This window comes from Falco rusticolus, chromosome 20 (genome assembly GCF_015220075.1).
Source record: "Falco rusticolus isolate bFalRus1 chromosome 20, bFalRus1.pri, whole genome shotgun sequence".
Lineage (NCBI taxonomy): Eukaryota > Metazoa > Chordata > Aves > Falconiformes > Falconidae > Falco > Falco rusticolus.
In genome coordinates, this window is record NC_051206.1 from 117,513 (window position 1) to 140,920 (window position 23,408).

Here is a 23,408-nt window from a genome sequence, read left to right on the forward strand (position 1 = left end):
CCTACATGCTGGTTTGCCCCCAGGGCCCATGGGGATGCCCCTCCGGCCCTGCCCGGCCCGATTCCCACCCAGGGAAGCTGCAGAAAGAGTCGGAGCCGGCCGACAACTGCCAAAGACAACTTTATCCCCACCGGCCAGTGTGGCCAGCAGCACAGAAACAATAGGCAACACCGATCACGATACAATCTCAAGCAAAAGCTTTTTCCCTTCCAAAGGAGGAGGAAGAGGAGGCAGCGAGGGCTGCTGGGCGCCCAGCGAGCCCCCCCAGGCTGATGGCAGCAGGGGAGGGGGTCTCTGAGCCACAGGGAAGGCAGGTGAGCCCCCCCAGCTGCCCCTCGGCCCTGCTCCCCTCCTGCCAGCACAGCAGCCCGAGCACTGGGGCTGGTTTCTGCGCTTGCCCCAGCTTCCCTCTCCCCCCAGCAGCTGGTGAACGGTGGGGCGCAGACAAGTCCCCGGCCAGGGCAATGGGGGACAGACCCCCCAACCCACGGAGCCAGGCAGGGGGGCCGCAGGCTGCCCAGGCCTGCCCTGTCCCCACTCGGCTCCTTCCCACACCTCCACCGCAGCCAGAAAAAGGGCCCTGGGGCAGCCCCCTCCCTGTCACCCACTCAGCCCTGCTCCTTCCCTGGGGATGGAGGCCAGCGAGTAGGCGCTGGGGGCACAGCTTCCAGCTCACCGCCATTGGGAAAAGCTGCCCAGGGAGGCAATGGGTGATAATCCAGCAGCGAGCATCCCCCACCAGAGGAAAGCGCCTCTTCTTCCCTTCCCACTCCCCCTCTCCCACCCCCCGGGCTCACTCTTAGGACACAAATACATAAAAGACCCACCCCGGCTCCCCAGGCAGCCCCAGGCATGGCGGCGGGAGCCCCGGTTCCTCTCTCCCTGCCTCCCCCAGGCCAGTAGTGCCAGGATGCCGAGGCACTGGCTAGTGTTACAGGTGTAAAGGCAGGGGAGTGCGTGTGGCTGGGCGCCCCATGGTCCAAGCCACCCTCGGGAAAAGCAAGGGCAGCGGGTCTCCGGTGCTCCCCCCACCCCGTGGGGTGCCGGCCCAATGCCAGGCTCGGCATCCCCTCCAGATGAAACAGTCACATAAGCCTGCAGAGCCGAGGAGGCCCAGCCCTGCCCCCCACGGCACAGCCCAGGCCTGGGAACCTGCCCTGGGCTTCTGCTTTCTGTCCTGGCTGAGGTCCGAAGGGGAGCGAAGGCCTGGTGGTCCGGAGCAGGAGACCCCAGGGTCCGCGTCACATGATTTCACAGCAGGAATTCTGCTTTCGGGCCTGGGAAGAAAAGGAAAACCAGCAGTGGCACTCACTGCAGCTCTCCAAGGGCCACGGGGGGCCCACACAGTCCTCCTCCCACTAGAGGAAGCCAGCACAGTCCCAGCCCTCACGGCTCACCACAAAAGCAAACACCCTGTGCCCCGGCGCTGAAGGCTCATGGCACAGACCTGACCCCCTCAGCCGTCACCTCAGCCAGAGCCCACACCAGCAACCGCCGCAGCTGGGATCGGCATCACCCGCCACCAGCTGCAGGGCAAGATCGAGGAGCTGAGGAGCTCCGCAGCTGGAGTTCGGGCAACCACGCTCCCCTGGGTCAAAGCAGCTGCACCAGCAGCCGGCGATCCTTGCCTGCCACCCAGGTCCCCTGGCCCGGGGATTTATTCTGCCCAGCCCCAGGCCATCCCTGGCTCCTGAGGGAGGAGGGTGACCCTCCCCGGGGATGAAAACCTGCACTCACAGTTTTGTAGAAGGCTTTGGACTGTGCACCAAGCACCTCTGATTTGGAAACCAAGTCATCTAGCTTCTCCCCTCGCTCCAGCAGCGACTCCATGGTGTTGTGCTGCCGAAAAAAACAAATGCTGACTCACGGCACTGGCACCTCCTTGCTCGCTCCCCAGCCCCAAGCAGAAGGTGGAGGTGCTGGACCAGCCCAGAGGGCCAGGAAGGGCAGAGGAAGCTCCCAAAGCACCAGGAATGTCTCCAGGGAATGGAGAAGGCAGGACAGCCCCGTCGCCTGGAAGGCCACCCTACACCCCAGCCCCCCAAAACGGGCACCCCTGCACAGACATGGCAGCTGGAGCGTCCTGGCCATGGGCCCAGTGTCCTTCTCACCAGGATGATTTTGGTCTCATCCAGCTCCGCCTGCACTCGGGTCATCGGGTCGGCATCACGGGGGTTCTTGGAGAGAAACAACAGTGTTGGCACTGCCACCACGGGCATGTCGGCATCCCCTGGGCCATGGCCCCGCGGCGGCACAGGCACTACCCGTGCTTCCACCTCCAGACCTCATATTCCCCAGCCTCTGCACAGGACCCCTCTTCCCCACCACCCTGTGGTGGTCCCGGGAGGCTGTACCTGGTATTTACTGAGGTATCCATCCAAGGCTGCGTAGCTGATTGTTGCTGGGGATCCTGAAGGCCAGTCTATTTTGCTGACCTGCCTGGAGAATTCATCCAGCACCTGCGACATAAGGAAGTGGGCAGTTACTGCCCAGCAGTTATGCCTGTGGGCTCACAGTGACCAGAATCTCCTCATAAAAGGAGATTTCTTTCCTCTTCTTTGTTCCCTTTTGAACAAGCCAAGGTAAGAAACAGAAACCAACCTCTCGGACAAGCGACTGACAGAGTGGTGCTGACACCAGGTAGGGGTGGCTGTCCCTGACTGTCCCCAAAACCCTGCACCCTGCCAGACACATAATCACCAGTTTTCAGCAATGCCGGGAGCGTGGCTGCAACCAGTTTTCCCTCATACAACCCAAGCTAGCCAAGGACGACGGAGTGTTTGTCCTGGGCCGGCAGCAGAGTGGAGCTGGGACTAAGTCCTGGCATGCAAAGCCAAGGCACTGCATGGCTCAGAAGTCTTTGGGCCAGCCAGATCCCGCTCAGCTCATCTCCCATGTCCCCCAGCTAACGAGCGGGAGGGTCATTTCCTCGTCACAGCATGAGCAGGAGATCAGAGAGGTCCCCAGAGCAGCCCCAATGCACAGCCTGTTGCCCCTGGAGCCACTCCCAGCCCGCGCGCTCACCTTGTCCAGCAAGGTGAAGCAAACTCGCTGCGGATATTCATTATCTGCAATCACCACTCCAGCCAGCCCGTCATTCCGGACATACACGTGGCAGAGGTACTCTGGGCAGAGAATTCATGTCAGAGAGGCAGCGTGAAGGTCCAGAGCCTCCCCCAGCACCCGCCACCTCCTGCCCAGCCCCTGCAGCTCTTCCACATTGCCCTGGAAGTTTTAATTCAGTGACCGCATTTCACATGATTTCATTAGGAGAGTGGGAAGGGCTCAAGGGAGAATCAAAATCAGCCCCGAGTTGTGCTTCAGCAGGTTACCGCAGCCTAGCCACGTGGTACAGGACATGACATGAACATTCCAGGGCAGCAGGTAGTGCCAGAGTTAAACACAAACCAGCAGGGGAAGCACTCGGCCTGATTTTAATAAATAACGACCAGTCACAAGGCTGGAGTGTTATTAAAGAGGCTGCAGTGGCCAACTCCAGGCCGCACCCTGCGCATCCCAGGGTTTGGGAGGCACGTGGAGCCGTGGAGCAGGGTGGGGAGGCTGGAGGTGCAGCCAGAGATCAGGGTACGGAGCCCAGGCTTGCACGGCAGGGCTCAAGGGACAGGAGGCTGTGCCAGCACAGCTGCCCCTCGGGGCATTGCCGCTGTGTGGGACAAGACAAACCCAGCGAGCAGAGGGTGCGCAGCCTGACAGCTCTGAGCCTTCCAAGGGCGGCCGGAAGAGTAACGAAACTTGAAGGCAGCAGCTGGCTGCCAGGCACGTCCCTGGTCCTCCTGTAACCTCTCTTGCGGGGCGGGCTGGCTTCTCGCCTAGCTCAACAACCTCACTTTGAGGTCTCATTTTTTTATCATAAACAGACAAGCAACAAAGCACGTGCAGCTGCATGTGCTGACCCTGGGTTATCCTCTTACCTTGCTCCTTGACGGAGGCTCTGCTGCCCAGCTCCGAGCGCTCCACAATCAGCTGGCTCGTGAAGGTCATGAATTCCTGCACGCTGCAAACACAAAGCGTTGGCACTCGAGTCTGCGAGGGGTCCCAGGTCTGTGGGAGCTGCACGTGCTCCAGGGAGCTACAGGGGTGCTGGCGCAGCAGCCATGGGGATGATAGTCTGTCCCGCAGGTCACCAGTGTTTTGGGTGAACTGAAACCCTTCCCCACGACTCCACTGCCACATTTGGGTCATGGTGACATGGCTGAGCTGTGGGTTTTCCTCGAGGAAGAAGCCAGACCCTGCACACACACAGAGCTGCAGCCACCACGCAACAACTCCAGCTTTGCCACGTCCTGGGGAGCGCCCGTGTTCCCCATCCACGGCGAGAGACTCGCAGCCCTGGACACAACTTGCTTTTTGGTGATTTAGCAGGACATAAACCACCACTGACCCACAGATCTGCCTGTCTAGTGCCTGATGAGTGGCTGCGCCCTGCTCTAACGCAGTGAGGGGCTGCAGGGGTGCTCCGGCCCCTTCTCCTGTGGGAGTCTTTTTCCTTGGGGCCCCTGGGGCCCTCACCTGAATCCCACGCAAGGTGCCGGCATCCCAGGAAAGCTGTTTGACCTGCAGACACACCTCAGCTACCTACCACTTTGAGCCAAAATTAAGGAACATCCTTAAGCCAAACTTGCTCTAAAGGCTGGAAAACATTCCTGAGCCCAGGCTCGAGTCCTGCCAAACAGGCTTCTCGCATAAACCCTCCTCTTCACCCCACAGTAAAAACAGAGGCCAAAAATCATGAGCACGTGCAAAATAAATCTGTTCCAAACACACACGGTCCTGGGCACACCGGGATTAATAAACATGAGGTGACAAATTCCCCACTTCAGCTAGGAAGTCCCAGGAAGAGAAACCTGTCAGAGCTCAGATTACAATTTGCTCAAACACCCCCTGCACCAACAGCTCCCGCTCAGGAGCTTCATATGATGTGGCGCCGAGGAAACGTTAACAAAAGCAGACACCGGCACAGCAAAGGCCGCAATTTCCTCACTGCCTTCCACCACCGGAACCAACTCCAGAACGGGGATTTTCTTCTCATGGTTTACATACTCCTTAGGGGGTTTTGCATTTCTCCCAGCCTGGACACCATGCAATCAGACACCAGCTCCACTGAAACTCCGAACTGTCGGGTTTCCAGGCACTGCAGAGAAAAGACCAGCCCAAAGATTTCTTAATCCAACTTCAGCAGAAACAAGAGGACCGACACGTTCCTCCTGGTGTGGGAGACCTGCTGGCAGCCACAGCCCCCACTGTCACAATTCTTCACAGTATTCCTGGAGGAATCAGCCACCGAAGACTTCATTCCCTCACACTGTGTTCCTGACTCTCCCACATTATGTGGCAGATGTTTGACAGCAGACACCGCGCGCTGGCATGGCCAGGCCAGCCCCATCCATCTACCCAGCAGGTTCTTACAGCCCCCAGGAACCACAACCCTATTTATCCCAGATCCAAACGAACTCCCTGGTAACTCCACAGCCTCAAAAAATGTGCATGCAGGATTTTTAACCCAAACTTAAGTTAGTCACACCTCATACATCACACCTAGGCTGTGCTCACACAGGTACCGAGGTGAACAAAACGCCCCTCCGAGCATGACCCGGGAACCAGCCCAGGACAAGGATTAACCACTGGAGAATAACAAGCACAGACAGCCCCACCCCCCCACCCCCACCATCATCGCTGCTCCCAACAAACCAAGAATGTTTTAAGCAAAGAAACAGCCCTCTGTCAGGGAAGCAGCTCTTTCAGCTGTACCTGACAGCAAAACCACACAGGGAACCTTCTCAGGATTTGGAAAACAAAGAACTGTGACTATGAAGTCGTTTGGGTTTTCAAAAGATTACTTCACCCGCTGCAACCCATCTTGGAGCACATGTGTTGGCAGCGCTGGCACAGCTCCTTTATCCCTCTTGCACATTTAGCTAAGAAAGTATTTTTTAAGACAATCTTACTTCAGCATGTTCCCTTTACCACTGGGACTGCAGAACCAAATGTGCTCAAGGCTCCATAAGATCTTGGCAGGGATGGGGCATGAAGTCCCATAGGTGAGTATTTCCTAAGGCCTTTATCGTCTGGAGTCAGGGGCTGGGAAACGAGTGGTTTCACAACATGCGCCTGCTTGATTTTAAAACTTTGAGAGGCTTTTTAGGAGCTCGCCTCAGCTGCCAGCTCAAGGGCAGCTGCTGAGAGCGCTCCGTGATCTGGCTGTGTGCACGGAGCAGGCAGCAGGACACCCGGGAGCTCAGATCAGTGTTCTGGGCTAAACCGGCTCACCTGAAGCAGTCAGAATAACCCAAGCAGAGGTTTGTGGGCTGGGAAAAGTTTAAGATTAGACCAAGCACCTAAATGAAAAGATACCGGAGGTGTCAGGAGAGCCTTGTAAGTCTGACACAAAGACAAGCCTCCCACTCGCCTCACACCCCAGGAGCTGCCGTGACTACCCAGCTTCGGCACTCACTGCAAGGGAGAATGGCTGACTTGAGCACTCAGGGTGTTTCCTTGCAGCCAGATTTTATCACTTGGCTACAGTGGATGATTTACCGAGTCAAACCTGACCTCCAGCTGCTGCTGGTCCTGGGTGGCTCTTAGGGGAAATGAGGTTTCACCCTGTTCCAGAGGCTGCAAGGTTGCTCAAAGTGGATTCTGCAGCACTGAATCATGTGTGCTGGGTCACATCTCCCCAGGAGAGCATCTCTGGTGGGTTTATCCCTTAGGAAAAGTCAGTTAAGAGCTGCCACTGCATCCCTGGTGACACAGGAGCAGAACGGGGAAGAAAACCCACCAAAAGCTTTTACACCCTCTCCCCAAGGTCCTGCCCGAGCCACGTGCCAGCCTCACAGGGCACAGGCGAGTTTCCTGCCCCCAGATCCCCCCCTGGGAGGTTCTGTCACTCCAGGCACCCACCTGGACCTCTGGAAGAAGTTGAAAGTGGACACGTCATAGGCAGCTTTCAGTAAATGCACTTTGGGGTCGCCTTTGTAAAGGACACTTAGGCTGTAGAGCCTCATCTTGGAGTCTCCCGCTTCCCTGAGGAGAGGAAGGAAACCCGGGGGATGAGAAAGGGGCCAGGCTGCCGCCAGGCTTGGAAACCAAGCAGCTGGTGAGACCCTTCCCGAGCAGCTGGGCCTTTCTCCCGGGCCTCACCAGGACCCTCCTCCTGCCCCTGTGGCTGGGGGTCCTCTGCATCACCCAGTCCCTTCCTCTGTCCTTTAAATGCCGGCCCGAGGCAACCTGCACCCACACGCCTGCCTGCTGACACCCCCAGGGCCTGCCCTGTCACCCCGTCCCACGCCTCCCCCAGGCTCGCCTGGCCACCAGCCCTGGTCCCTTCAGCCGGGACACCCTGGCAATGACCCCCCACGCTGGTGTGACCTCAAATAGCCCAGTCCTGCCCTGTATAACCCAGTTCTCCCCAGTATAACCCAACTAACCCAGTCCCCACCCCTCCAACATAAGCCAGCCCAGGCCCCCGGCGGGCCCGGCCCCCAGTATGACCCAGCGGGCCCAGCCCCCGGCCCAGCCCCCGGGTCCAGCACGAGCCACTCCCCACCCAGTACGAGCCAGGCCCACACCCCGGTCTCCCCCCGGCCCGGCCCGCAGTACCGGCGGTTCCGGAAGCAGCTGGGAGAAGGCGACGGCTAACGAGGGGGGCGGGGACTGAGCGCCACCCGGAAACAGAAGCGCCGCACCCGGAAGTGACACCCGCCCCAGACAACTGCCACGGGGCCTCGCCCACTCTGCGCACGCTCTGACTGCGCTCCGCCCCCTCAACCTCTTGACCAATAAGCGCCTGTCTTCCCCAGCCCCGCCCACCTCCGCTCGCGGCCCGCCTTCTAGCTGGGCGGCCAGTCAGGGCTGTCCTGGCGTCATGGGGCGGGGCTTCTTCCTCAGGGCCTCCAGCAGAGGGCGCTCTATCCCGGCGTCCTTTGCGCGGGGGTGCGAAGAGGACGGGGCCTGGGGGCCCCATGGCTGGGCGGGGGCGGCTCCGTGGGGCCGGGGTCTGTCAGTGGCGCGGCCTCTCCCCGTGGCATGGGGCCTGCGCGGGGGGTGGGGGTGTCTCTGGGGGGTGGGCCTCTCTCCTGCCCCAGAGTGGGCCCCGCTTGGGGGGCCTCTCCCCACAGTGCAGGGACCCCTGGGGCGGCTGGGGACCCGTCCGTGGGGCTGTACTGTCCTCCACAGTGTGGGGGCTGGCTGGTGAGGTGGGGGTGCATCCCCCAGGGGGTCTGGGCCCCTCTGTGGGCTGAGGACCCCACTATAGGGCCTGCTCCCCTCACAGGGTGGGCACATGTTACCAGAGCTGCCCCCCCCCAACACAGCTGCCCCCCCCAACACAGGGCTGGGAGCAGGGTGGGGATGAGGCGCTGTGGGGTGACCCTGTCCCCCCCGCCAGGCCCTGCCGTGACACCCCCAAACCGTCCGCCCTCCCCAGAGCCCCCTGGCTTCCCTGTGGGGCTGCTGGCCCCACAGCGCCCGTCCATGCTCCCCGGGGAGCCCGCCTCCCCGCTCCCCACTCCGTGCCGAGGGGGTGCTGCCACGTTCAGGTTTTGGGGTCCACCCGTGGCTGGGAGTATCCTCTTGCCCACCAGGACCCCCATAAGCTGGCGTTCCCCCAGGTGCCCCCCAGTGCTTGGCCGAGATGCCACCGATCCAGGGATGAAGGGGGAACCGCCATGTCCCCGTCCCCCCTAAACCGGCGGCTGTCCGCAGTCTGCCACGATGCCTGGCATCAATCCCGGCATCGCCAGCGCTTTTCCCATCCTGGGGGTATGGAGCACTTCCCAGTCACCCTCGCCCCTCGCTGGGTGGCCGTAACCTTTGTCATCGAGCTGCGGCCGCTGGGGCCTGGCACGGTCTCCATGGGAGCGTGCCGGGTTGCTAAGCCGTCGGGTGGAGTGCTTGCCACCGACGCCAGGACATCGAGCTGTTGATATGACAACTGGAGCGGGGACACGGGTGGCCCGGGGCGTGGTGCTTCGCATGACAGGGCCAGTGGCCCCCAGCAGGGAGGGGTCCCGGCCAAGCCTCGCCACCACGCCAGGACTTCCCCGCTAGCTGTAGAAACCCACCGGGGTGGGCTCGTGACCCCTCACCGCACTGAAAACCGTCCCGCGCGCCAGTAAGTACATTTACCGGTGGAAGGAAGCAAGTGGGGAGAGCTCGACCCGTGTGTGTCCCCGGTGCGAAGGATGCGGGGCGAGAAGGCTGAGCCCACCAGGGCACGAGGCTGCGCTCCCTGCCCCTCTGCTTGAGGGTCCAGAGGCCGGGGGGGGGCAGGATCCCCCCCCCTTAGCAGGTGCTGGAGAGGAGGCGGCCGCCACCGGGCGTCGGATGAGATAAGGCAGCGAAAGTGGAGCATCCTCCGGCAGAGCGAGGGACGGAGCAGCCCAGCACCGGCCAGACGACTGCCGGGACGGGGAAGGGGGCTTGGTCCCCAGGCCAGGCACCGCAGCGGGGTGCCCGGGGGTTTGGGGGGGGACGGCTCGGCACGCAGCCCACCCCACCCCGACAGCTGCCCCCATGCTGGATCACCGAGCCAGGATGGAGAGCGGCAGGAAGGAGAAGGTGAGGCTGCTGCCGGGGTGATCCGGGGGGGGGCTGGTGGGGAGACAGGGTGAGGGGCACCCAGTGGGTGTGGGGAGTGGCGCGGATCCTCCCCGGGCTTCCAGCAGCGAGCAGCCGGGTGCTGTGGGCATCTGTGGCCAGGCAAAGGATGGAAGCAGCCGGGTAGAGAGGATGGCTGACTGGGAGCACGCTGGCTCCAGGGGCAAAGCCAGGTGGCCTGGGGTCAGCCCTGGTGTGCCAGAGGGGTCCCCGTCCCTGAGGCTAACCCCCCAGCACAGTCCAGGGAGGGGGCCCAGCGCCGCGAACCAGGGCTCTGCATTTCGGTGTGCTGGGTCTCGGCACGGCATGGGCTGTCCCCCGTCACCAACACGACTGAGGACTTGGGATGGAGCTGGGAGCATTTGTGGGACCGCAATGCCTGGCTGGGATGCTCCCACCATCTGGGCATTGCCCTTGTCATCATGCTGCCAGCCAAGCGGCTGCTGCCCCTGGGGTGAGGTGGGGCCTGTCACCTCCTTCGGCTGGTCGTCACCGTTGTCACCGAGGCACCCAGTAGGATGGCACCTGGCTCATCCCTGGCCAAACACCAGTTGAGGAAAGCTGCTCCCATCTCCTATCCCGGGTGGATTGAGCTCACGGGGCCATGGGCAAGGACAGTGAGATGCTTCCCTGCTGCCAACTGGGACATCCAAGGGGACACCGAGGGGACATGGCATGTGCCAGGGGCAGGAGTGCATGGCTGGCAGAGTTGGGCATCACAGCCACTGCAGCCTTCGGCCGTGTGGATTCCAGCTTTGTCCCCTTTGTGGGATGGATCAGAGCAAACAGTTTCCTTGGAAAGCCGAGAGCCAGTTTTGGTTGCATTGGAAGAGCCAAATCCCACCATGGAAGAGCCAAACCCATTGTTTTGGAGGCAAGAGAAGGGATGAGTAGGGGCACATGGCACCTGAGATGGAAAAAAACCATTGGAGAAATAAAACTGTGACCCTTGGGTGCCACCTTCGGGTGCCAGCCCTGGGGACAGGGATCCTCTGGCTGTGGCAAATTTGGCATTCACATGCCGAGTGGTGCCACAGGGTGGCTTTGCACTGAATACCTTCAGCTGCCGACACAGGCAAGATGGTCAAATCCCCTGGCAGGATTTTACCACCCATCCTGGGCTCAGCACCTTCCGGATTGAGGTGAAGCTCACCACGGTGCTGCCTTGGGCTGCCCCAGCCCCTTTTGGGGGTGGCCAGCGGCATCCCCTGGCACAGCAGTGTCCTCCATGGTGCAGCCATGTCTCTTGGCATCTTGTCTCACAGCACCTTGGGGGTTCAGGATTAATGGAGCCCCTGGTCTTCAGAACCGGGATGGACCAGGGAGGATGGCTGAAGGGGTGCTGAGGTGCCGGGGTCCCGCCTGGCTGTGGCGAGCGCTCTGCGGGGCAGGAGCTTTCAGGGTGAGGAGATATTTGGGATGAGCCCCTGCTCAGCAGCCTGGAGGCTGAGGGATGGCATTCGGGGCTGGGTGATGTGTCAGGATGCACTGGGGGGGTCAGGGTGAGCAGCAAGGGTCAGGGTTTGGCTAAATGGAGGTGGTGGGTGCCCTCCTGATGCACACTTTACCACATCCCAAAGCCTTTTACAGAGCCTCCCACCCTGAAACACATCGGGAAACAGCAGCAGCCTTGAGGAAAACATCCGTCTGCTGGTGAAAGTGCAAGCGGGAGCATTTTAAGCTTGCCCGGAACCCGGTGACTAATGAGCCCTCTAATGCCACCGGCTGCATCTGGCCGAGCAGCGAGCGCTCGCTCCCCCAGCTCCATCTGACAGCCCGGGGCTGCCTGCCCCCAATTACGTGCCGTGGCTAATGGAGGCTGCGCTGGCTGCGGAGCCTGGGGTTGCTACATGAAGGGTAAATACAGGTCCTGCCTGCCAGGCGCTTTCCTCAAGTGGGCCCTGCGGTTCTCCCTGGCAGCAAGGCCAGGGAGCATTTCCTGATAATACTTTTTATATCCTGCCTGTGGTCCTGCCCGCCCACCCGCCCGCCCTCAGCCCCCTGTTCACACTGAGTTTGATGGGTGGAAAAAGGGGCCCGTGGCTCCCAGGAGGATACAGGGAGGGGGATGCTCCCGGCTCCCGGGGGACTGAGAAGGACACCAGCATCCTCATTGCAAACCCAGAGGTGTCCCACACCCGTGGTAGGAGCCACTAAGCTCCTGAATGGCATCGCTGGAAGTGCTCCTTGCTGGAAAAGACCCTGGGATCCAGTGGGATGGGATGTCCCAGGTCACCAGTCCAAGCCCTGCTGGAATGGCACTGCCTTCGACACCTGAGCTCATGGCAAATCAACTAGCTGAAGGTGATGGCATGGGGACCCCTGTGCCAACCACGGGTGGCTCACAGGCAGCACCAAGAGAGGATTTGGGGACAGCAGTGGCTCATGCTGGTCCTGTGAATTCACCAGTGTGTCAGTTAGGTTGAAGCAGGATAGCAGAGAGATGGGATAAGGTGTTTTGGGGTGCCTGTGTGCTGATGGGGAAAACCAGGGCCAGAGGAAGGAAAATTTGGACTACTTATTGTGTTTCAGACCACCTGTGTCCCATGTCCCCCATCCCCAGCTGATGCCGTCTGTCCCGCTGCAGGTGGAGCGGATCCTGTCAGAGTTCCGGCTGAAGGAGGAGGACCTGAAGAAGGTGATGTACCGGATGCAAAAAGAGATGGACCGAGGGCTAAAGCTGGAGACACATGAGGAAGCCTCTGTCAAAATGCTGCCCACCTATGTCCGCTCCACACCTGAGGGCTCAGGTACAGCGCTGCTGGGCTGGACGGGTGTTGCTCCTGGTCCTTTGTCATGTCACCTCTTCCCTGCACCTCACCGAACTTGGTGCAGGAGTCTGAGTTCCCCTCTGAGCTGGTTATCTTGTGTCTCCCTTCCCTGGCTTTGCAGAGGTCGGAGATTTCCTGTCGCTGGACCTCGGCGGCACCAATTTCCGTGTGATGCTGGTGAAAGTGGGCGAGGGGGAGGAAGGGCAGTGGAAGGTGAAAACGAAGCACCAGATGTACTCTATCCCAGAGGATGCCATGACAGGGACGGCTGAGATGGTGAGCTGGGTACACAGGGCATCCCGTCCCCTCCCGCACGGTCCCTGTCACCAGGCAGGGGCACACCGTGCCACATTTCAGTGGGGAAGCCAGCAGGTACATCCCTCATCCCAGCTGGCAGAAGTTGGGGGTGGTGGGGAGGTGGCCACGCTTGGGGGACCTGTGGCGGGGATGGTGGCTGGCCATGGGCAGTGGGAGGATGGAGACAGCCCCTGGCAAAGGCTGGCCCTCCTCTCTTCCAGCTCTTTGACTACATCTCCGAGTGTATCTCTGATTTCCTGGACAAGCACCAGATGAAGCACAAAAAGCTGCCCCTGGGCTTCACCTTCTCCTTCCCTGTGCGGCACGAGGACATCGACAAGGTGAGGGGGTGGCCGCGCAGCACAAGAACTCGGGGGTCCCCATGACCCAGCTATACCTACAGCCCCATTTCGGTCTTACCCTCACTCCAGGGCATCCTCCTGAACTGGACCAAGGGCTTCAAAGCCTCCGGCGCAGAAGGGAACAATGTGGTTGGGCTCCTGAGAGATGCCATCAAACGGCGAGGGGTGAGATGAGCGTACGGTTTGTGCTGGTACTGCAGCAGTGGGGAGGCCCTGGTACCCCCGGCCATCCCCACAACAGGACTGCTGGAGCCCAGCTTGTCCCCAGGAAGGGTCATTCCATGTGTGTGCACACGTGTGTGTGTGACACATGCATGCGTCCTTGCCCTTGGGGACCCTCCACCCCAGATTTCCCTGCTGCAGGACAGCCTGGACCCCCAGTGAGACCCTGATGGTCCTTTTCCCCTCCCCAGGACTTCGAGATGGACGTGGTGGCAATGGTGAATGACACAGTGGCCACAATGATCTCCTGCTACTATGAAGATCACCGGTGCGAGGTTGGGATGATTGTGGGTAAGACGGCCCCTTCCCACAGGGACGCGTGGCAGGCGGGGGTGGACTGCTCCTATGGCCCCGCTCACACTCCCCTGCTGTGAGCAGCGGCTTGTCCTTTTTGTGGACACACACTGAGGACAGGTGTGTGGCACTGGCACCCTGCCGAGGTCTCCTGTTGTTGGGACGCCAGATGGCATCACCTGGGCCTGGCATGGTGGTGGGAGGACCTTCAGGGTAGAAAGGGGTTGGTCACTGCAATGGGTCTGGTCACCCATGGCTCGGCCACCCCCAGCAGGGGACATCCTCTCTCCAGGCTTCGGGTGGCTCTGGCACCTCACCGTGTGGGTGGGGACCCACTGAAGGTGGCTGGTGCTGGCCGTGCTGGGGAGCCTGGGAGGTGGGGATGGTTTTGAAGCCCCCAGGCTCCTTTGCCCCCCTGCAGGGGGGCAGCCCCCCGCCACCCCCCAGACCCACACTCTCTTTAGTGCGATCAACCACGCGGCCATCTGGGCTTTCCGCACTGTCCCCTCAGCCTGGGTAAACACCGCGCCGCCAGCGCCGGGCTGTTTATCATCACCTCCTCCGGAGGCCAGGCTGCCCTCACCGTGCGGCTGCCAGAGCCCCTGGGACCCTGCGGGGGCCACCCCCGACACCCACCAGGGACAAGCAGCCGGACGGGGCTGCGGGGAGGGCCCGGGGGGGAGCAGGAGGGCTGAGCTTCCCCATCCACATCGGGAGGGGGATGTGCAGCTCCGAGCACAGCTCCGCAGCCACAGAGCTGGCTGCCCCACAGAGCCATCGCGATGGGTATTGGATCAGCGTTGTCCCCCCTGCCACCACCCGGTCCCATCCCTGGTTCCCGCTGGCAGGGACAGGCTGCAATGCCTGCTACATGGAGGAGATGCAGAACGTGGAGCTGGTGGAGGGCAACGAGGGGAGGATGTGCGTCAACACGGAGTGGGGGGCCTTCGGCGCCTCGGGGGAGCTGGACGAGTTCCTCCTGGAGTACGACCGCGTGGTGGACGAGACCTCACTTAACCCCGGTCAGCAACTGTAAGGAATAGGACAGATCCAGTTCCTCTGGGTGTCCCCTCCCAAATTCCCAGCTGCGTCCCCTCTGCCCACCCTTCTTCTTCCCCTGCCCACCTGCACCATGCTGGGCTCAGCTGAGGCTGGAGCAACTCATCACAGGTACCCCCAAGGCGGGGGTCCTTTGCCCTGGCCGCCATGCCCACGCGCAGGGATGTGTCCGGCACGTGAGGGGGAAGGAAAGAAGGGGTGCTGCAGGACGTGGCCCCCCGCCAAGCCCTGGCCCTGACGGCTGCCTCCTTGCCTGTGTTCCCCCCCAGCTATGAGAAGATCATTGGGGGGAAGTACATGGGGGAGATCGTCCGGCTGGTGCTGCTGAAGCTGGTGGATGAGAACCTGCTCTTCAACGGGGAGGCCTCTGAGAAGCTCAAGACCCGTGGGACCTTTGAGACCCGCTTCGTGTCACAGATCGAGAGGTATGGAGCTGACAGGGCCACGGTGGGAGGTGGCACCCCCAAACCAGCCTGCTATGCTGCCCCGCATCAGGGTCTTCTGTCCTGTCACCCCACACCGGTCCAGGTGCAGTGGGGTGTCTGTCCAGCCACCCCACACCAGGTGTTCCCACGTGGGGGTCCCCGTGTCCCATCACCCTATGCAGGGTTGTCTCACATGGGGGACCCCTGTCCCATCACTCCACACCAGCCTGCTCTGACCTGTATTGGGGTCCCCGTGTCCTGTCAGCCCGCACCAGCCTGCTCTGACTGCCCCATATCAGGGTCCCCCAACCCATCACCCCACACCAGCCTGCTCTGCCCCATATTGGGATCCCCTATCCCGTCACCCCACACCAGCCCTCTACAACTGCCCTGCACGGGGTCCCTGTGTCCCACTGTGTCCCCCTGGCCGATGCGCCCCTCTGTCCCCATCCCAGCGACTCTGATGACCGCAAGCAGATCTACAACATCCTGACGGCCTTTGAGCTGCTGCCCTCGGGGACGGACTGTGACATCGTGCGGATGGTCTGCGAGAGCGTCTCCACCCGTGCTGCCCAGATGTGCTCGGCCGGGCTGGCTGGCGTCATCAACCGCATGCGGGAAAGCCGCAGCCAGGAGACCCTCAAAATTACCGTGGGCGTTGACGGCTCCGTCTACAAGCTCCATCCCAGGTGAGGCTTCCCAAGAGCCTTCCTCCCGCCACCACCCCCTTCCTCCTCCCCCTACATCCCCCCAGCCTTGACCCCGGGTTTTTCCCCTCTGGCAGCTTCAAGGACCGCTTCCATGCCACGGTTCGGCAGCTGACGCCCGGCTGCGACATCACCTTCATCCAGTCAGAGGAAGGCAGCGGGCGCGGAGCCGCGCTCATCTCTGCCGTCGCCTGCAAAATGGCCTGCATGATGGGGCAGTGAGAAAGGACTCGGGGGGAAGCTGAGGATGATGATGGTGGGGCGGGTGGGAGGACGGTGGTCCCGCTCAGAGCTCTGCGAGGAGCAGACGGACACGGGGAGAGATTTGCCGCTGGCAGAGGTGGCTCCCAGCTCCCCAATAAATGGGGGTTGCGTGGACTTCTCCGGGCTTGAGAAAGAGCTCCTTGTCTCCCCTGTGCTCACTGGGAGACCCCCACCATGGGGCTGCCCCACACATGGCGGGGGGTGTCTTCCTGTGCCTCCCCGGCCCCCTGCATCCTCACCTAGCTGCAGAGCGTGGGGCTTCTGCATGCACCCCCAACCCCTCCGCTGGGGATGAGACCCCCCCAGGGGCTGGCCGAGAGACAAGGGGCTGGTTGGGGGGTACTTGGGGGTCAGGGTGGAGGAGGGGGCTGGGCCAGCCCCCACCAGTGAGCCCCGGGGTGCAGAGACCAACTGGAGTGCACCAGAGCTGTGCCAGATGTGGTGCCAATTTTCAGGGATCCCCTCCAGCCTCAAGCCTGCAATGGGGACAAGGTGGGGAGCAGAACGTGGGGGTGCCCTGCCCCCCCCCCAGCACTGATTGCCTCAAAAGGGGGCATAGCCCCCCACCACGGGCTCAACCCTGATCCCACCTGCAGCAGCACCCTGAAAGCCAGTGGGTCCCAGCCCACCCCAAACAGGGGGGCACCCCCTGAGGCTGTTTCATGTTCCGGGGTGCCACAGCTCGGCCCCGCTTCCCAGCCAGCCATAAAGAGTGTCCCCCAGCTGCGGTGACACCGGGGGGCCTGGCCTGGCTTGTGTCCAGCACAGCCTGGCGGTGTCAGTGCCCAGCGCTGGCAACAAGGCTGCTTCGGCTGCCCACACACGTCCCCCACCTGATTTCGCTTGGGGTGAGAAGGGGGGATAAAAGCCAGGGTGCCCCCGGGAGCCCCAGCCCAGGCTGCAGCGGGGAAGGGTGAGTGCAGCCGGGGACCCCTCCCAGCACCAGGAATGGGGCACCCCGAGATGTGGGGGTGCTGCAGGGGGGACTAGGGGCACCCCTGGGGTCCCTCTGGGGGTCTGGGGCATCCCAGAGATTTGGATCCCCCTGAAGTTTTGGGGTACCCCAGGGTGTTGAGGTCCCTCTGGGAGTCTGGGGCACCCCAGGATATTGGGGTTTTCCTGGGGAATCCAAGGGGTTTGGGGTCCCTTTGGGGGTTGGGGGCACCACAGGGTGCAGGGATCCTTCTGAGAATCTGGGGCACCCCAGGGTGTTGGGATTCTCTGAAATTTCTAGGGCACCCCAGGGATTTGAGTCCCCCAGAGGGTCTGGGGCAGGGTGGTTGGGGTCCATCCGGGGCTCGGGGACACCCCAGGGTGTTGGAGTCCTCCTGGGAGTCGGGGGCCCCCCAGGGTGTCAGAGTTACCCTGGGGGTGTGGGGTCACCTCATGGTCTGGGCCATCGTGGGGTTCTGGGGCCGCCCTTGGACATCTGGGTCCACCACATGGCTCTGGGCCACCCCAGGGGGCCGGGGGCCACCCTGGGACATGGGGCACCCCGGGATCTAGGGTCATCTTGGGGTGCCTGGGCCACTTGGGGGACACCATCTGGGGCTGCCCTGGGGTTTGGGGCCACCACATGGGACATGGGGACACCCCAGGGTCTAGGGACATCTCGGGGTACTGGGGCCACCCTGGGGATCTGGGGTACCGCAGGGGTTTGGGGCCAGCCCAGTGGCACCACCCTCAAGCCCCCAGCCCTGCAGGTGCCACCCAACAGCCCCGGGATCCCCCCAGCTCATTGGAAGAGGGAAAGGGAATTCCTTCTGTTCTGATTGGCTGCAGGCATCGGCCAGCAGAATTCCCTGTCTTCTCATTGGTTGCCACCAGAAAGACATCCTTGGGCTCTGATTGGTGGCAGCCCTCAGCAAGCAGGGTTTTCTGTGTTCCGATTGGCCAGAACCAAACAAAAGGGATTCCCTGTGCTCCAATTGGCTGCGGCCAAAATAAGGGAGGAGCTCCCTGTGCTCTGATTGGCTGGGACTATAAAAGTGATTCCCTGCACTCTGATTGGCTGTGATCAAAAAAAACAGGGAGGAAGCGACTCCCTGCAGGCTGGTTGACTGCAAGAAACAAAAGGATTCCCTGCACTCTGATTGGCCGGGGCACAAAAGAAGGGGGGGGGGGGCTGCACTCTGATTGGCCAGGGCCACCAAAGGGATTCCCCGCACCAGGTGGGCACAGCGCAGCACCAACGATGCTCCAGCAACCGCAGACCCAGGGGTTCAAGGTTCAAGGAGGTAGTGGGGTGGGACGGGAGGGGCTGGGGCTCGGCCCCCTGCCCGCACTGCTCCAGGCCTTCAGCTGCATCGACCAGAACTGGGACGGGATCATCACCCAGGCGGACCTGAAGGAGAACTGCTTGCAGCCGGGTCAGTGGGCACTCCGTGGGGATAAGGATGGCTGCGGCGCCACATTGGGGCAGTGACATTGCCAAGTGTGGGAAAGTGGTGACACCAACTGCAGGGGCAGTGACAGTGCCAAGGGTGGGGGCAGTGACGGAGCCAAGCGTTTACAGTCAGTGATGCCACATCAGGGACAGTGATGTTGATCCCAGGCACGGGGCAGTGACGGTGCCAAGCGTGTAGGCAGTGACAGTGCCAAGTGGGTGACAATGCCAGTGCCAAGGGTGGGGACAGATGTGGCACCAGCCACAGAGAAGTGACAGTGCCAAGTGAGGGGACTGTGACAGCCGAGGCCACCCAGGCGTGCGGAGGGTTCCCTGCAGAGGAGGTGAGGCATCTCCCCTGGCTGTCACTGTCACCATCACGGTCCCCTGTGCTGGCCTCTGCCCACCCTGTGCGCTCGCATGTCCCTGCATGAGGGGGGCAACCGGCCCCTTGGGGGCAGTGGGTGACCAGGAGGTCCAGCTCTGCCGCCCATGGGGATTCAAGGACAGGGTGACACAGCCCCCAGCCCCAGCTCCCCCAGAGACCCTGTCCCCACCGTCCCCATCTGCCTGGTCCCGTACAACCACAGCCCCGTGATCCCCACATGCGCCATGTGGACCCCAGCCCCAAGATCCCCACAGGTCATCCCTGCACACACCCTGTCCCTGGGTTCCCCAGGATCCTTGCGTGTCCCCAGCAGACCGCTGTCCCTGAGGTCCCCACGTGCCCGGCCCCCTCCCCAAGACCCTGGGCCCACCCCTGAGGTCCTGTGTGCCCCAGAGGGACCCCAATCCCAAGGGCCCCACGTGTCCCCCATACACCCTGTCCCCCGTGGCCCCCACGTGGCGCCTGCAGGGACCTGTCACAGCCCCCTGGGTGCAACACATCTGCAGCTGGAGCAGATGTTTGCGGTGACACCCACCGACATCTTGGGGAACATCGACTACAATTCCCTGTGCTACATCGTCACTCACGGGGATGAAGAGGACTGAGGGGACAGGGGGTGCCCGCCCCCGCCACTCGCTCTGACCAAATAAACCATGGAAGGAGGGGATCTCGTCCTTCCGCAGTGTCCCCAGGGGGGGAGGAAGCTCCATCCCACCCAGGCTTCGCACCCCCACACAGCTCCTGCTGTCCTCAGGGAGCTGGCATGTTCCCAGCACAAGGGACAGCACCCCAAAGGACGGGCTCCCAGGAGACCCCCAGCACAGGGTCACCATTCCCAGGAGACGCGGTGGCCTGGGGTGAGAGGCTTTATTGCCTGGGGAGGGGGCTGGGGGGCTGGGGTGACAGGCAAGGCTCAGAGAGGGGTCAGGGTCCAGGGGGTGGCACTCGGGGCCAGCTGTGGGGCTGAGCCCTGTGGAGACAAGGAGATAGGGGTGAGTCGGGGGCCACCATCGCCCCGTCACCCCACATCCAGTGACAACCAAAGCTGCTCCTCCAACCTTCCCCCCGCTCCAGGGTGCATTTTGGGCTCCCCTGTCTCCCCCCCACCCTACAGCTGTGCAGGCAGGGTCCCTCCTGGAGCCGCAGGACCCCCAGTGCCCTTCCAGCACCAAGGCTGGCGTGGGGTGTGGGCTGCAGGACGTGGGGGGTGTGTGCAGGCGGGACGCAGGAATGTGGGGTGCAGGATGCAGGAGGTGAGGTGTGGGATGCAGGGTGCCTGATGCCAGGGTGCAGGATGCAGGAGGTGAGGTGTGGGATGCAGGGTGCCTGATGCCAGGGTTCAGGATGCAGGAGGTGAGGTGTGGGATGCAGGGTGCCTGATGCCAGGGTGCAGGATGCAGGACATGGGATCGCGGTGCGGGACACAGGGTGCAGGACGTGGGGCGCAGTACACGGGGTGGGTGCTGGCCGCTCAGGCCTTGCAGAAGTTGATGGCGGTGCAGGTGTCCTGGGGCTGTTCCTCGCTCTGCAGAGCCTCGCTGATCTGCTCCCTGTACTTCTTCACCAGCTGCTTGCAGACGCGTCCCAGGCGCTTCCCCAGGGCCCGGCAGCCCTTGTTCAGTGCTGCCTGCACCGCTGCCTGCCAGGACCAGCCCCAACGTCATCAGTGGGGCCGCATGTGGGGTGACAGCCCCCCGAGCCCCTGTCCTGAGCCCCCCAGCCAGCCTCTTACCTCATCAGGGTCTTCACCCGCTATCGACTTGAACTTCTCCATGATTTTGGTGCACAGGCTGCACTTCTTCCCCCTGCCCGGTGCCACCGCATCCCCTTCAGCTGCATCCCCTTCAGCCATGTCCCACTGCGGGGGGGACAACACAGACCCGCAGATTTGCACCAGGCCCCAGCACGGCCCAAGCACTCACAGGGGCTGCCCCATGGCTGGTGTCGCAGCCATGGGGCAGTGGGGCTGGTGCTCACCAGGGCCCGGCTGTCCCAGTGGTCGCGGCAGTACTGCTCCTTGCGGCACTGGATGGCAGTGGCCATGTCCTGGCACCAGGACGCGGGACCACCCTGGCAGGGCTCAGGGGCCGCAGCCTGCACCACTGAGTGGGGACGGCGATGGTGAGTGCGGTGGTGGGAGCATGAGCCCATCACCGAGGTCCCTGTGTGCCTCACGGGGGACCCCATCCCTGTGCTATGACCGCTGTCCCTGCCATCCCTCCTGCCTGTGCCCTGTCCTCCTGTGCCCACTGTTCCCAGGTCCCCACACATACCCTGGCCGTGCCACCCCCACATGCCTGTCCCCATGAGGATCCTGTCCCCCTCATCCCCAAGCCCCCATGCAGACCCTGACCCTGCCATTTCTGTTGTCACAGAGACTTTGTCCCTGCCACCCCCACGTTCCTGTCCCCACACAGATGAAATCCCTGCCTTCCCCAGGTCCCCATGTGGAACCTGCCCCCACCACCCTCAGGTCCGCACATAGACGCCATCCCCACTGTCCCCAGGTCCCCACACATACTCTGTCCCTGCCATCCCCATGTGCCTGTCCCCATGAGGACCCTGTCCCCCTCATCCCCAGGTCCCCATGCAGACACTCTCCCCCCCATTCATATTATCACAAAGACCCCATCCCTGTCCCCCCCAGGTCCCCATCCCCACATGTACCCTGCCATCCCCAGGTCCCCACACAGACCTCATCCCCGTGTCCCCAAGAACACTGACACCCAGGCCGCCATCCCCACTGTCCCCATGTCCCTCCCCATGTGTCCCCCACCACCCCGGGGTGCTGTCCCCCTGCTGCCCCCTCCCCACAGATGCCAGGCAGGAGGGACCCCTGTTACCTCCCACTGCCACCAGCACCAAGAGCAAGGCGGCAGCCATGGCGAGCCCACTCAAGAGGGTGATGGAGGGTGCCAGCCAGTGCTGGGGGGTGACAGCAGGTGACAGTGAGCTGGCGTGTCCCACGCCCATGGCTTTTATAGCCCGGCGAGCGGGCTGTGGGGACGGCTGCACCACTCAGCGCTGCAGAAACCCAAAAACCCCTTAAAATGGAGCGTCGCCGGCTCGCCAGACCCCTTCCTCCCTCGCACCTCCGCCCCGCGGCAGGAAGGGGTGACAGGGAGGTGGCCGAGCCCCGGGGGCCCCACACCCCCCGGCCCTGAGCTGTGGGAGCGGGGTGCTGCCGGTGGCTCCCAGCCCTCAGCCTGCCGGGGGCTGTGCATGGGGTCCACGAGCCCCTCAGGGCGTGGGGCGGGAGGTGGGTGTGGGGCCAGACCCCCCGGGCTCCTGGGGGTCGGTCCTGGTGCCCCCCCCCGGGGCTCTGTGCCGGTGCCCCCCGGGGGTTGGTTCCAGTGCCCCCCTGGGGGTCGCTCCCGGTGTCCCTCTCTTCCCACAAGCAACGTGGTGTCCCAGGGGTCGGTCCTGCTGTGTCCCTGGCGGTCGTTCCCTGTCCCCCTCCTGGGCTCCCTGAGATCTCAGGAGTCGGTCCTGGTGTCCCTTGTCCCCTCCTGGGGTCTGCAGGGTCCTGGTGGTCAGTCCCGGTGCCCCCCCGTTGTCTAAACTCCCCGGTCACCAGACACTGATTTAGTGTTTAGCTCAGGACGGGACTCGGAGCACGGGGCAGCCTTGGGAAGAGCAGGGAACACGGAGCGGGGCCGGGGGAGCACCTCGTCAGCCGGGTTGTGCAGCGAGGAGCCCCCAGCACCGGCCGCGGGAGGAGACAGGCTGCTGGGGGCGCAGCCCACCCGGAGCTGCCTGAAAGCGGGACCAAGGTAACGGGGGAGGGGGATGGCGCCCTCCGACCCCAGGAGCCCCGCAGAGCAGGCAAACCGGCCGGGGGGCACACGGGGTGGTACAACCCTCCAGCGGTGCTGTCTGGGGGCGCCGCTGGTTTGTGTGAGGCGAGAAATGTGTCACCGATCCCGCGCTCAAGTGACGATGACGTTGCAACACATTGCGGGTGTGCAGGGCTCGGCCGTGTGCCACGTGCGCCTGCGGGGTGCTCAGTGAGTGCGGCGGGGGGCGGGGGGAGCCACCCCCTGCGCCCCCAGCACTGCGAATAACGAGAACGCTGATGCTGAGGGCTACGCTGGTGTTAGGGGGTTCACTCCCGATTTTAGTGTCTCCCCGGGGCCGTGATGCCAAGTTGGGGCAGTGACGGTGCCAGCGAGGGGGAACATGATGGAGCCAAGTGTGGGACAGTTGGTGATGCCACATCAGGGACAGTGATGTTGATCCCAGGCACGGGGCAGGGACTGTGCCAAGCGTGTAGGCAGTGACAGTGCCAAGTGGGTGACAGTGCCAAGTGAGGGGACTGTGACAGCCGAGGCCACCCAGGCGTGCGGAGGGTTCCCTGCAGAGGAGGTGAGGCATCTCCCCTGGCTGTCACTGTCACCATCACGGTCCCCTGTGCTGGCCTCTGCCCACCCTGTGCGCTCGCATGTCCCTGCATGAGGGGGGCAACCGGCCCCTTGGGGGCAGTGGGTGACCAGGAGGTCCAGCTCTGCCGCCCATGGGGATTCAAGGACAGGGTGACACAGCCCCCAGCCCCAGCTCCCCCAGAGACCCTGTCCCCACCGTCCCCATCTGCCTGGTCCCGTACAACCACAGCCCCGTG

General features: G+C 62.9%; 4 protein-coding genes across 6 annotated transcripts; 2 read left to right on the forward strand and 2 right to left on the reverse strand.

Moving 5' to 3' along the window:
- Nucleotides 1–103: 103 nt before the first annotated feature.
- Nucleotides 104–7,727, reverse strand: YKT6 (YKT6 v-SNARE homolog). Of its 2 annotated transcripts, none has more exons than XM_037371754.1 (8): nucleotides 7,618–7,727; nucleotides 6,919–7,041; nucleotides 3,933–4,015; nucleotides 3,025–3,125; nucleotides 2,355–2,459; nucleotides 2,112–2,177; nucleotides 1,738–1,839; nucleotides 104–1,277 (listed from the first exon to the last, which is right to left on the reverse strand). In XM_037371754.1, the coding sequence occupies exons 2-8, from the start codon at nucleotides 7,020–7,022 to the stop codon at nucleotides 1,242–1,244; spliced, it is 597 nt and encodes a 198-aa protein (XP_037227651.1). In that variant the 5' UTR covers nucleotides 7,023–7,041; nucleotides 7,618–7,727; the 3' UTR covers nucleotides 104–1,241. The 2 variants fall into 2 exon arrangements, with proteins under 2 accessions (XP_037227651.1, XP_037227652.1); XM_037371755.1 differs by lacking the exon at nucleotides 7,618–7,727 and adding an exon at nucleotides 7,565–7,595.
- A 1,295-nt stretch (nucleotides 7,728–9,022) lies between these two features.
- On the forward strand, nucleotides 9,023–15,984 carry GCK (glucokinase). 2 transcript variants are annotated; one of them, XM_037371631.1, is made up of 10 exons: nucleotides 9,023–9,576; nucleotides 12,203–12,365; nucleotides 12,508–12,662; nucleotides 12,905–13,024; nucleotides 13,115–13,210; nucleotides 13,459–13,558; nucleotides 14,410–14,593; nucleotides 14,890–15,045; nucleotides 15,501–15,734; nucleotides 15,830–15,984. In XM_037371631.1, the coding sequence occupies exons 1-10, from the start codon at nucleotides 9,532–9,534 to the stop codon at nucleotides 15,972–15,974; spliced, it is 1,398 nt and encodes a 465-aa protein (XP_037227528.1). In that variant the 5' UTR covers nucleotides 9,023–9,531; the 3' UTR covers nucleotides 15,975–15,984. The 2 variants fall into 2 exon arrangements, with proteins under 2 accessions (XP_037227528.1, XP_037227529.1); XM_037371632.1 differs by lacking the exons at nucleotides 9,023–9,576; nucleotides 12,203–12,365; nucleotides 12,508–12,662; ... (1 more) ...; nucleotides 13,115–13,210; nucleotides 13,459–13,558 and having other exon boundaries at nucleotides 14,492–14,583.
- Nucleotides 15,985–18,210: 2,226 nt separating this feature from the next.
- On the forward strand, nucleotides 18,211–19,395 carry MYL7 (myosin light chain 7). The gene is made up of 2 exons (XM_037371846.1): nucleotides 18,211–18,385; nucleotides 19,259–19,395. The coding sequence occupies exons 1-2, from the start codon at nucleotides 18,211–18,213 to the stop codon at nucleotides 19,393–19,395; spliced, it is 312 nt and encodes a 103-aa protein (XP_037227743.1).
- A 646-nt stretch (nucleotides 19,396–20,041) lies between these two features.
- LOC119140365 (antimicrobial peptide NK-lysin-like) lies at nucleotides 20,042–21,765 on the reverse strand. Its single transcript, XM_037371652.1, has 4 exons — nucleotides 21,634–21,765; nucleotides 20,768–20,892; nucleotides 20,523–20,648; nucleotides 20,042–20,429 (listed from the first exon to the last, which is right to left on the reverse strand). The coding sequence occupies exons 1-4, from the start codon at nucleotides 21,761–21,763 to the stop codon at nucleotides 20,262–20,264; spliced, it is 549 nt and encodes a 182-aa protein (XP_037227549.1). The 5' UTR covers nucleotides 21,764–21,765; the 3' UTR covers nucleotides 20,042–20,261.
- Nucleotides 21,766–23,408: the final 1,643 nt, after the last annotated feature.